The 13,275-nt window shown below is 43.0% G+C and overlaps 1 protein-coding gene across 2 annotated transcripts in view; it reads right to left on the bottom strand.

The window, feature by feature from the left end:
* Nucleotides 1-99: 99 nt before the first annotated feature.
* The window catches only part of NIPA2 (non imprinted in Prader-Willi/Angelman syndrome 2), a 22,774-nt gene continuing 9,598 nt past the window's right edge, over nucleotides 100-13,275 (bottom strand). For both annotated transcript variants that reach the window (XM_019529432.1, XM_019529431.1), the window contains 6 exons: nucleotides 7,977-8,036; nucleotides 7,044-7,273; nucleotides 5,688-5,744; nucleotides 4,915-5,005; nucleotides 2,636-2,796; nucleotides 100-1,127 (listed from right to left, as the gene is read on the bottom strand). In XM_019529432.1, coding sequence (XP_019384977.1) covers nucleotides 490-1,127; nucleotides 2,636-2,796; nucleotides 4,915-5,005; nucleotides 5,688-5,744; nucleotides 7,044-7,182 — 1,086 coding nt within the window. In that variant the 5' untranslated portion in view covers nucleotides 7,183-7,273; nucleotides 7,977-8,036 and the 3' untranslated portion in view covers nucleotides 100-489. The remainder of the gene's footprint in view (nucleotides 1,128-2,635; nucleotides 2,797-4,914; nucleotides 5,006-5,687; nucleotides 5,745-7,043; nucleotides 7,274-7,976; nucleotides 8,037-13,275) is intronic.

The raw sequence follows: 13,275 nt of genomic DNA on the forward strand, positions 1-13,275 counted from the left end.
GCATTGTGCTGGCACTCCTGGAAAGTAGTTTACATCTCAAGAAGGCAGCCTGGCTGTTCATTTTGTAAAAGATGCAAAAGATTCAGGTTCATGTCAGTCTGTTTACCACCAATGCAGAAATAAAGCAATTTATTTTTGATATAGTTAAAATAATCATTAGTGCAATAAGTCTTTAAAATGGAAAATTCAAATGAAAAATATTTACAAGTTCACACCGATAAGTTAAAAGCAACAAAGAACAAGAGACTGAGGTCCTTTTAATATATGTAAAATAAAAATAAGGCAAAAAGAAATTCCACCACTCTTGGTCCAAACTAACCAAACCTAAAAATTAAACGATTGTCTCTCTCTCTATATATATATACTGTTAAAAAGTACACCTTGTTTCCAGACAAGCTCTTAAACTCAGACATTTCACAGCTAAAGAAAAGGAAAGGAAAAAAAAAAAGTTACAGAATTTTTCTTTTCTTAATTAACATTTACCTATTCTCAGAATGCTGATACATTTCCATTTCTCCTGGAAGACACATTTTCACTGGATTGTATTTCACTTACACAGGTTGAGCTTTCTTCATCATGATTAAAGCGTTCATAAGTGTTTGGCAAAGTGCCATTAACTGCTCTCTCATCTTTCCGTAAGGAGACAGGCAGATTTGCTAGAGTAAAACTGACATCTTTAAAGGCATGCAATAAAAAGATCCCCACAATTATAGTGAGGAAGCCACTGAAAGTGCCAATAATGTCATCAGCAGCCATATGTTGCCACTCCTTAAAAAGGATAGCAGAGCAAGTTAGAACAGATGTTGTAAAGAATACATAATATATTGGAGTCACTATGGAAGTGTTGAATATATCCAGAGCCCTATTTAAATAGTTGATCTGTGTGCTCACACAGACTATGAGGCCTAGCAGCAGAATCCAGGACAAAGGATGTTTCAGCACTGGCTTTCCTGCAAAAAGTTCCTTGATGGCAATGCCCAAGCCTTTTACACAGGAGACGGACAACGCTCCAATTACAGAGCAGATTGTTATGTACACAAGAATGTTGGTCTGTCCATGACGAGGTCCTACCACAAATATCAGTATTAGGGACACAATGATGACAAGTGTTGCAAAGACCACAAAACCTGCAGGGGAAAGGGAGAAATAGCAGGGAAGAGAGAGAGAAAAAAAAAAAAAAAAGTGTCATTTGCTTTCATATACTATCAAGATCATTTTGTAGGTACCAAGAAATAGAGCACATTTTAATGGAGGTAAAAGGAAGAGTCAAGGTCTAGCAAACTCTGTCACTATATTACACCTTTAATTTATGTCTTGGTTGTTTGGGGGTTTTTTTTCATAACATTCCTCCAAAGAGAGAGGCTGGAGCAAGTTTAAGGCTGGGAATAGACAACACTTCCTGCTGGGGCTGTTGTCCCACAGGGTCACACCCCAGCTGCTCCCAGGGATTTGGGGTTCTGATCAATCACACAGGAAAATGGCCCACCACTTGTAGCTGCTGCCCCAGGGTCCAGGCTTGCATCTGCAAGCTTAGGGAGGGGAACATTCCTCTGGGTACTTCCTGCTTCCAGAGGCATACTCTGGAATTCCTCTGCAAGGGACTCCCCCAGCACACACCACACTCCCTTGCTTGAACTTGGGACATGCATCTGCAAACAGGGAAACTGCTTGAAGACAGGAGTCCCATGTCAGGTAAAGCACCCAGGGCCCTTGTCTTGCAGGATCGGGCACTTAAAGCCCATTGCTGCCTACATTTTTCTGTCATAGATGAAAAAATGTCAGCTGCAAAAAGGTTGTAATGATAAAGGGCTAACATGTCTATTCACTTAGGTTTTGTGCTGCCATAAAGAGTTTATGGCAGCACAGTCAGTGTCTATTTGCAGCCTTAATGATAACAGCAATGGAGCTGACAAAAATAAAAGCCACAATGTGAGATTCTAGGCAGGCAAACTCCATCGCCTCTTCCTTCCCACCAAACCAGCACCTGAAATGGATACAGTGTTAGACTGCCAGGCCAGAGGATTCAGGTTTGCCTGTACGCTGCCTAGCTTTTTGTTTCTACTGAGGTGCTTGCTACCCCTGAGAGCAACCCTCTCAGACAAGCCTATAAGTCACCTTGCTGAATGACCCCCAACCTAATTTGTCAATTCTGTGCCTCAGCTTCCACATCTGTAAAAAGGAGACTTCTACCTTCTTTGTAAAAAGCTTTATGCACAGTTGGAAAGACAAGTCTCTCACTACTATTATAGCCAACAATGTAATCAAAAGTATACTCCAGAGTATACATTTTGATGACTCAATAAAAAGGTTAACACTTCCAATCACACACCTCTTCAGTTATTTTGACTTTGTAAAATAGGTTAGAAAAAGGGAAATGGCTAACTGCTAGTCACCAGACAAAATGCTTGCAAGACCTCTGTAGGTAGTTGGTCACCTACTTGGGCAACACAAAGAAAACAGCCCTAGCAAGCTGCAGCTGCAGGTAGGGGAAAGTCACAGAACTCAACCCCCTGACAATTTACACTTACAGAAGAAGAGGTGCTTTCTTGTGCTAGAAATCTGCAACAGTTGCAGTTATAAATGAATGAACAGCTTAAGCATTAGTTGGTTATAGCTGAACTTGACAGTCTCTCACCTGGATCACCAAGTTTTTGGGACATTTCCTGCAAAGTTTCTACCTCCTCTTCTTGCGGAGCATGAATCACCATCACAGTTGATCCCAGTATACTTAGCAAACACCCAATCTTTCCATGGAGATTAAGTTTTTCATTTAAAAAGTAAGATGAAAGAATGGCACTGAAAGAAACACACACACACACTGACAGATTAGGAATCAAACAATATTCCATTTATTTGCACAAGTTTGTAGCTAACCACAAAAAAAAGTATCGCACATTCTTCATTTCATTACTTCAATGTTTAAGTATGCTTTTTTAAGTAAGAAGGGCTGACTTCCTTTGTGCTTAGGAAGCTGTGTGGAAGTAATATCTGCTCTCCCAAGTTTGTCAACAAGGGGGAAAAAAAACTGACCACAAAACATGCTGTCTCACTATGCAGATAAAAGGTCTATAGCTCTCTTATCTGTCAGTACCCAGTAACATGCAGCCTCTCTCCATCTGCAACATTACTAATACACACAAACTAAATCTACTAGTAAAACAAGCTCAAAGTAACTGCAATCAGTCATCCATACAACCATGTCTACTATGCACTGGACCACTAGTAAACATCTGGAGGCCAAAGGGCTACTTTAAAAGTTGCACACTGCCTCCTCAGAATCACTGTGCTAAATGATCTTCACGCTTTTCTTCTCAGGAGCAGGGGTTCCTACCTTGGAAGGTGCCAGAGTGCTGATATGCCAGAAAAACAAAAAGAGGGCAGGGGGTAAATGGCAGGATGCCCTGCTCATGCCCCTTGTCCCTCCCCCAAAGCCCCTGCTCCCCAGCCCTGCTTATGCCCCCTGCCTCCCAGTCCAGGCTCCGTGGCTATCAGCAGCTACCCAGAGCCTGGGTCAGCTGCAGTCAGGAGGCTGCAAACAGTTACTGCTTCCCCACCTGGCCCCAGCTGCCTCCCTGCCCCAGACCCAGCCCCAGGCTTGAGGGAGGCAGTAGGTGCCAGCAATACTCCCCGCTGTGCTGCTCACTGTTGCTTCTGCAGAGCAGCATGTGGAACCTGGCGGAGCAGGGCACAGCAGGGGGCACAGAAAGCTGCCTGCCACTCCGAGCTCCCCGCTGCCCTGGCCACACTTCCCCTGCAGGTGAGGGCAGCAGCCAGCAGCATGGACACACAGGAAGTGAGACCCAGGCAGCAAGCAAGGAGCTTCCTTTTGCAGCCCCTCTGTGCACTGCTGCTTCTGGTCACACATGCTGCACTCTAGAGGGCCTAGGGGAGGGCAGCAAGGCTGGGAGCACAGCATGTGCGACCCAGAGTGGCAGTGCACAGAGGGGCCGCACAGGGAAGCTGCCTGCTGCTGCAAGCTCCAGGCTGCCCGGGTCACACTTCCCGTGTGTACAGGAGCAGTGTGGGTAGCACGCAGGGTTGTGCCCCTCGCTGCCGCTTCTGCCAGCAGGGGAAGCGTGGCCAGGACAGCAGGGAGCTCATAGTGGCAAGTAGCTTTCCACACTCCACACTGTGCCCTGCTGCACTGGGTTCCAAGTGCTGCTCTGCAGAAGCGGCAGCAAGGGCAGCACAGCAGGGAACATCGCCGGCACTTGCTGCCTCCCCAGAGCCGGGTCTGGGGTAGGGAGGCAACTGCTGTTTGCAGGCTCCTGGCTGCAGCTGGCCCAGGCTCTGCATAGCTGCTGCCAGCCAGAGTGCCCGGGCTGACTGCAACAGGGCTTGCAGCCTCCCAGCACCTGCTGAAAGCAGCCCAAGCTCCCAGCTGGCAGCAGCTACCCAGACCCAGGAGGCTGCAAACAGCTGCTAGGTCCCAGCCCCAATGCATGCCAAGGACAATGGCCTTGTGTGCCGTGCTCTGCGTGAGTGGCAGGGGTTGCTGATCCCTGCTCTAGAGAATACCATCCCCGCCTACACACAGGGCTATAGGCTCTAGAGAACACCTGCCCCTCCCACAGGGCTACAGAAGCAGTACAGTAGTACAAGACCCCTTTAATCTCCTGAAAGGGAAGACCATAATGTTGGTCTTCTACCCTAAAAAAAAAAAATAAGGCAGACTGAAAATTAGCAGGATGCTGTAAGTCAAGGCACGACACACTGCTAGAGCTCTGTTAGCTCAGACATGATGTAGGCAGAAATTCTAAGGCAGGGATATTCCTCCCATTTTCACAACTGCCAAATCTCACTCAGGTTAAGAGCATGACAGGCTGGACAACTCACTTAAATTTCTAAACATGTACTTTATTATTAACTATATCTAAAATTTTGTTTTTTCTTCTAAACAATTGTAGTTCTTACCTTACGAGAACACTAAGAGCTCCTAATGGAGTCACTAATGTAGCTGGTGCAAATGCATAAGCTGCAAAGTTAGCTACTTCGCCAGCTCCCACTGCAGAAAGAAAGAGTCAAGCATGGTTAAAATAAGAGAAACCTCTGAAACTAAACAGGTGTTCTCACAGAGAAAAATGGATAGTAATATGCAGACCAGAGGAGAAATCTAATAGCATATGGAATTTATATATACACAGACTTGAAAACACAGCTAAGTATTCTATATAATAAAAAAAGAACCTGTATTTATTTTTAAATATTTTGTATTTCTACACCCAAATTCAGGTCTTGATTCTTGCAAAGAAGATTGGCAACCACAGTCTTCTAGGAAGTAGTAAAAAGATCAATGCATGTAAAATTAGGCACAGCCACACAGTTTAAGTCTAAATTTAGGTGACACACACAGAAGTTTAACAAGCCAGAGAGACAAATGGTTTCAAGGTGTTTAGTAATTATTTTTAGATGAATAGCTTTTTATTTTAGACATTCTTTTGCACAGGCAAAAATCAGAAAGGTGCCAAATTCTCAGCTGATAAAAGAAAATTCTACTGAAATCAAGGAAGTCACACCCAAGGGAATCTATTAATGTATTTTAATAGAAAGAAACAAAACTTTATGATTAATTTAATTTTTATCTTTGGGAACACAGCTACACTTCATACTAGCTTTATATAAGTTTATATTTTACTTTTTTTAAAACTAAAAAACTTTAATGTTGGTTAGGAGTGTCTGGTACTTACTAGAGAGAAGTCCAGCCCACCACAGCCACTCTTTAAGGTAGGCATGGCCACCTTGACCTAGGATCAGAAAAGAAGAATAATTAACAACAAAAAGAGCACGCACTGATCACTTTTATTGATAAGAGACTTCTTTATTTAAAAAGTATAGTTTCATGCCAATGTGTTAAGTACTGGATGGCTATCTATCTTTGTAATTGTACTTGCACAATATGGCACATGGCCAGGGACCAAAGTCAAAGTATTTCCAGCATCTTAAGAAGTCCAGATAGTTCCAAGTAATCTCTTCTAAAAGATGATCCACCTGCATAATTTTCTTTTCCAATAAAAATACACCTGCAGACAATGTGATGATTTGTCATCCTTGAGTAAATGATATCACATGTAAAAAGTTAAATTAAAGGTCTATGACATACATATGGGTTTAATTAACTGATATGTATTCTTCACTGCAGCTCTTTCAACATAGTCACTAGTGTGTGCAGCAGAGCTCACTCAGGCGGTGCAAATGCAGGTGTAGTCTGATCACTGCCCCCCCACCCCCTCAGCCTGTTTCCCAGCTGCACCTTGCATGGGGCTGAGCCCTAGCCGCTCATGCCTAAGGCAGCCCACACTGTGCTCCTGCCTGCACCCGCCCTATGCCCACCAACAGCACCAGGCTCTGGCTGCCTTCCACCCACTCAGCTGCCTATAGGTGGCTGCTCATCATGCTGGGTGGGTGGAATGGATGGAAGGTGGCCAGAAGCTGGAGCCAGAAAAAGAGCCCCATGCACTGGGGCAGAAGCCACCCAACTGCATCTTCCCCACCCCCACCTGGTTGGGCATATGGTGCCTAGCATGCATCCCCATGGCTGCTACCACTTCCCTGTGGTACCTGCTGCCCAGAGCTGTGCAGCAGGGGCAGAAGGAAGAACTACTGCTACAGGTGCAAGCTGAGCAGTCTCTGGGTTCAGCTCATGGGCCATATTTTGCCCACCCCTGTCATAAACAGTTTCAGTAATCTGTTACAGGTCTTAACTACCACGCTCAAACTTAAAAAATTCTTCCTAATATCCAACCTTAATCTTCATTATCCCCTTTTTCTTAATCTTCATTATCCCCTTTTTCTTAATTTGTATGCGTTTGATTAACATACATTAGCAACATAGCGAGTTCTATAAACGGACTGCAAAATGATAAGCTGAACATAGCAGTAGTACTTTCCTAACAGGACAGAGTACAGACTCCCAGAAAACCAAAGGTTGCTTATTTCAGGTCTCTAGATATCATATACCATACAAATCTGAAGTCAAAACACAAACTCAGGAAATTCCATAGACTTTTCATTAAACAGTAAAAGTTCTTAAAAGCATAGTTTACCTGCTCTCATGGAGCCCTTCTTGGCCAGCCGGAGAAGACCTTTCTTTTTAAGGATGAAACTCCCTCCGATGAAAATGCTGGAGCTCATAGCCAATACCAGACCAATGTAGAAGTCATATTTTCCACGACTTTGGCTCATTTCGTAAGCTACTGAAGTGTTCAAACCATTACACTGATCATAAAACAGAAGAGTTGCTGCTATCGGACATAGGGCGATGCAACGAAGAAACCTAAACAGATACGTATCACGATAAGTTTCATACACACCGTTTTCTGATAGAAAAGCCACAGTAGACAGCTCAACGTATGATCAGTTCTGCCCCAAAGACTCTGCACTCTAAACACTGTAAACATATGCTGCATTTCTCCTGGGAGAAAGACTTTTGCCCTCGGATCCTAAAGAGGCTGGTGTTACTTGTCCCACTAAGTGGGAAAGCCTACTGTGATTTATTAACTTAATTTATTCCAAGAAAAAGCTGCCAGGGTGTGTGGTCTCCCTAGCTACCTACTGGCAGAAGGGAAGCACTTCAGCTTAGAAGGGCTACATAGATAAACAGCTGTTTTAATCCCAATCAAAGTCTGGGATAGTCAGTCCCAGGTCAAATGAGACTTCTGTTTACAGCCTAAAGGCTGACAGATTAAAGAAACAAAGTATATGGCATGCAAGTAAACACCTAAAATGGGGGTGAGGTAATTAAAAGATAAAAGGAACAAAATGACTTATTTTTTAACTAAATGTAGAAGAGACCCACCAGATAAAAGTACTCAAAGTGCAAGTGTCAGCAGGGAAAGAGAACTGAAGCAAAAGCATGATAAAAGCAGAACCACGTATTTAGAACATTTAATGTTTTAATTCCCCTCATACCCCAGAACTGCACACAGTTCCATCTCATGCATAATGAATAATTAGTATTATATAATCAAAATTATTACCTATGTTAACATTAGTTTATACGGGGTGGTTGAATTAGGACACCTGAAGCATCTCAACATCTGCATAGAAAAATGAAAAACAGGTTAGCATTTATTTCTCAAATCATGTAGTAATTCTGTATCTCGAGACAAATAAGAATAAAGCCTTTAAGGTGCAATGTCAAAAAACTACAAAAATACGTAGGAATCATCTTTATTGAGAAAAGCAGCCCTTACAAATATGTATGAAGCCTGAGGCTTAACAACAGAAGAGTTTATTATTGAAAAGTTTTCACCAAACATTCGGACTGCTGAGGTTGAAGTCTGATTGCGTGTGGGGAGATGCAGCAAGAACAACTGAGCCAGAATCTTGTGCTCCCTTATCTGTTATTTCTTCTAATCTATATTGCTTGTTTGATACATACTGCAATGCAAAATAAAAACATTTTGCATTTTAGTATGCATACACACAGTTTAAAAACTCTGAAATTTCTTACTTTTAGGTTTGATAGAAATAATTCTGTTTTGTTTTTAAAGAAGCAGTTGCTAAACCAAACACCACCTTGACAACACTATTACAAGATACCAGCCTCTGGCTTTTTTACTATTCACTCCATCCAGGAACAGCACACACCAACTACAGATGCTTCCTCAGCCCAAAGGGTATTTATACCCCAAAACTTGCAAAGAAGAATTTTTCCAGTTATCTGAGTTGGTCTAATACAAGATAGGCAGACAAAGTTCTTTGGGTAAATCTGATAAGTCCTTAGACCCCTCCAGATCAGTGGTACTTAACGTTTTGGTCCCATGGGCCACATAAATACCTCAAGGCTGGCCCACAAGCCGAATCGAGCCCCACATGCCAGGATCAGGCCCCTGGGGCCAAAAATTGTCCCCACCCTCCCCTCTGGGCTTGAGCTGTTGGAGGCCTGGCACTGCCCCCTCCCAACCCAGCCTGCCAGGAATTGATCCCAAGGGGCCCGGCACCACCTCCTGATACTGGGATTGGTCTCAGAGGCTAGTACGAGGAGTGCTACTGTTCTACCACTGCCAAGTTTCCAGACCAATAGGCTACAGACCAGAGATGGCCCACGGGTTGAGCACCCCTGCTTTACATAACACAGGATCAAGTTCCTATATCCTGGAACTACAGGGCAAATAAGATATTTACTCAATTATAAAATAATCCCCATATAAATAGATTCCATATATGGAAAAAAAAAAAGTATATATTTAGAAACTAAGTACTGGAGGTTTGCCTTGAATTTGTTCCCCTCACACTGCAAGAAGGAAAATAAAATTGGAGGTGGGCCCCCCACAGGTGTCCCTCTTGCCATCTGCTACCCCCCAATTTCTTCCCCCAGCAGCCCTTTCCCCCTCCTCCTTATGGTCAGACCCTGCTCTCCGAGCATGTTAAAATGAGGGGCAAATTTGAATACAATGACCTTGAAATAAACATATCTGTAATAACTTGCAAACAGGCAAATTACTACAGGCAGCCATAAACTTAGTTCATCCAGAAGTGACGCATTTTACCTTTTTGGAAACTGCAGCAAGTTTTATCACAGGTATTCCATTAACACACTTTTAAGCAGCACTTTAGCAATTACTCATAGATAGTACAGAAGGATAGGGATGGATGGTGGTGCATCAAGTGGTCTAGTTGCTGCCCGGGGAAAGGCAGGCAAGCCATGGAAATTCCAGGCTACCGGGAACTTAGTAAGAGTCATGCCAGGCTTCTGTCACTTTCACATTCTACATACAGCCTTCTTCCCTCCACTCAAGTTCCCCCAAACACTCCTCTCTCCAGAAATGCCCCCCCCCCCAAATGCAGTTGTGCTTGGACTCTCAATTCATCTGACATCCTGAGGAACTGAAGAAAAAAAATTTAAGTGGTTTTGTTTGGTTGTTTGTTTTTTGGGGTTTTATTTGTGTTAATCCCCCCCCCACACACACACACGGGTGCAAAGCCTCCTGCTGATCAAGCTCTGCAAAGGAAGCAACAACGGTGACTATACTCCCTAGCTGCTGTCATTTTCTCCGTCTCTGGTGACCACTTGACAAACAGTTTTTTAAACAAAGGCATTGGCTTCCCGATCAAAACAGACATCAAGCGAAGGCTAGATGTGTATCTAGCTGGGGTAATGTAGGCCCAGCACTCTTTCCTGCTTATGCAGGGGGTCCGACTCGATGATCTATTGAGGTCCCTTCCGACCCTAGCATCTATGAATCTATGAATCATTTTAAATTTCTTTTTAAGGTAATGCAAGTGCTGAAAATAGGACAGAAGAAGTCATCTTACCAATAATAACAAAAGGAACATTTGATAAACTCAAGCGGAATCCTGGTCCCTTGGAGAATAAAGACCCATTTCATTCAGGGGAAAGGGGAAAATAAGAAACCATGAGCACATGCACCAGTTGGTTCCCCCGCATCTCTGCTGGAAATGGGAATAAAGTCAGACCTGGCAATATCCCTGAAGTCTCAAAACAGGTCTACCTTAGAAATGTTTGCCCATGTAGTACTACAAGTCACAATGTCACCAAACACTAAACCGCTATGCCAGCAAAAACCTATTATTGTAGTTATAGACAAGTACTTTGCCTTTATAACTGCATAACTTGTTGAAACAATACAAACTACACTGGCAAAACAACCAGTTTAAGCTTCACTCAGACAAGGATGGTTTTGCTGGTAGACCTATACTAAAGTGTGGGCTTTCTTCTAACAATTTTGTTTAGGAAGGAGATAAGGGGAAAAGGCAACAGGAAAAGTCAGGCTCCAAGTGAGTTCTCTACTGTCAAGGAGGGAGAAAAAGGTAATAAAGCTAATAAACTGATGCTGTGACACACTGTCAGTGAGTCATAAGGGAGGCAATTCTCTGAATTTAGACTGGTAACATTGTAGGACTGGTACAACTTGAGCCCACTGCTTCTTTTAACTCCCTTCAATAAGAATAATAATGTCTTTTAGATTCTGTCTCCATGCAAGACTGCACAGTTATATGATTCTCAGTCCCTGGCCCTTTGAACATGTTCATGACAACATGTATTTCTAGCTCTATATTTGAAGCATTAAGTGTTTAATAATTTAATTTTAAAGTGGTGTCCTTAATTTCTGGTCAAAACCAAGCTGCACAGACTTGAGAAACTTTAACAACAGATTAAGCCTTTGTATTTTTTCGCACCACTATGACAAATACATTTTGTGCTGCAACAGTAGTGTTTGCTGAAGCTGGAAAACAAATTCCAGATAACAGCCCTTTCAGAAGAGGGAGTACGCAACATACACACACCACCCCCCTTCCCCACCCACAGGCGGATCCAGAGGGGGTACAGCAGCAGCCACACCCTGCTTTGCCCACGTTGCATGTAAGCTCGTAGCATGGAGTCTGCCTGGCCAGAATTAGCCTCAACCAGCTAGTGATCTCAGAGCTCACTACTCATGAGCACCCAAAGTGGGGAGTACACTCCCTTGCCCTGTTCCTGGATCTGGTACTATACACCAGTGATTCTCAGCCAAGGTGTCATGAGACACTTTTAAGAGGTGCTTCAGGATGCTACGCAATGTCAGCACTGTTAGGTGCGCCAACACCTATACATGATTCACAAAAAACCAGAGATTTCAGTAGAAATCCATAGTGTCAAATGTTCTGATCTCTTGTGGTCTTTCTGAGTTTTTTGGAAAAGAAAAACTTCTCTATTTTTCTGTAGTAAAAAGAGCAAAAGCTAAGAGCTAACATTTTCCAAAGGAGGCACTGAATCTAATAAGGGGCACCTTGAGACTGAAAAAGCGGAGAACCGCTGACCTCTGCTGTATGGCTAACTCAGGCCCTTACTTGAGTTTTAGCTTCATACCCGCCTGCCAGCCACATTTAAGACCAGGCCAGATTACCCAACTGTCAGTGTAGCATAGAGCCAAGGCTCTGCTTTCACTCAAACTAGAACCCATTCACTTCGCTACGGAGAGAGACTAGATCACTCAAGTGCTAGTGCCAATATCCTTCTCACAACTTATGGGAGATTTAAGCAAGAGGCCTAACCCACGTTATTTGTTGGCTGGTTTTCCCCACAAAGTTAATTTTAGTTGCAACTTGAATACTACCCCTATTTGAGTTCTCTTCAGACATAAAATCCTTATTCTTGATAGCTGATCTTTCATAGAGTACAAGTTAAAGCCTGAGTTAAAAGAACTCCTCATATGCCAACATGACTTCTCTATTGCTAGCAACACAAGTACCACTACATCTTCAGTGCCTTTCGGTAATTTCTAATATTCCCCACATGGAAGAGCAGCTCCGCCTATCATAACATAAATAACTGCAAGCGTTAAATCCCACCCAAGTAAGCACAGTGTCACTCCAGACACAACAGTTCCAGCATTCCTATATCACTCAAGCTAAGCTAATTAAAAAACAAACAAACAAACAACAGCCATCAGCCATTGTAAAAAGCTTTTCTTCCTTTGATCCTTCTTCTGGATCATCTTCCATAAAGGGGAGAATTAAACTATTTAACCAATGGTTTTCTTCTTCAGTAAACTGCTGGGGAGAGATAGTGAGATTTAATAAAAACACCCCAGGGTAGACAAAGGAGGAGTCTGTCCCTGCTGCAACTCTCCACCCTCCCCTACTTTTTTGTGGTCAGAGAACAACTGCATTCCTGCTATGGAATGCCAGTTCTTCACTTTTTTCTTTTACCCAACTTTTCAATTAAGTTGAAAATAACTCATTTAGTTTAGCTTACAACATCAGAAATCTAGATAAAGTAGGTAAATCATATTTTAGTTCAATTCCCTCCATCTGAATTAAGTTTTTATTAAGATACTATTGTAAGGATAATTTTGTGCAGCATCCCCATAACCTTAAAGAAGAGGTATTGAAGAGTAAAGAGTTCCTGCAATCAACCCTTTAACTGAAATTTGAGCAAAGGAGCTGGGGGGGCAGGGAGGAAGTGAGGAGGAGGGGAAGAAATTGGATGGATGGATACAGTTACAGATGACAAATTGTGCTGCCATCATATTTAGCACAAGGAGAGAAGCCAAAAGGAACAAGGAAGGCAAGGACTGGCAATAATTTGGCCACAAGTACTGGAGATTTAGTAAAAGATCTGTAGGGATCTGGGTTTTTCGTTTCCCATGGAAAAACATTGGGAAAAAAAAACAAAAAAACAACTCATTCTTCCCCTCTGCCCAAAGAAAATGCGGATTTCTTATTTTAATGGAGAAACCCACAGATTTTGCAGTTTTTCAAAGAGCATCATTGACCACAAGATGAACATGAGCCTGCAATGCGATGCTGCGGCTAGTAAAGCGACCAAAA

This window comes from Crocodylus porosus, unplaced genomic scaffold, assembly GCF_001723895.1.
Source record: "Crocodylus porosus isolate Cpor-Errol unplaced genomic scaffold, CroPor_comp1, whole genome shotgun sequence".
NCBI lineage: Eukaryota > Metazoa > Chordata > Crocodylia > Crocodylidae > Crocodylus > Crocodylus porosus.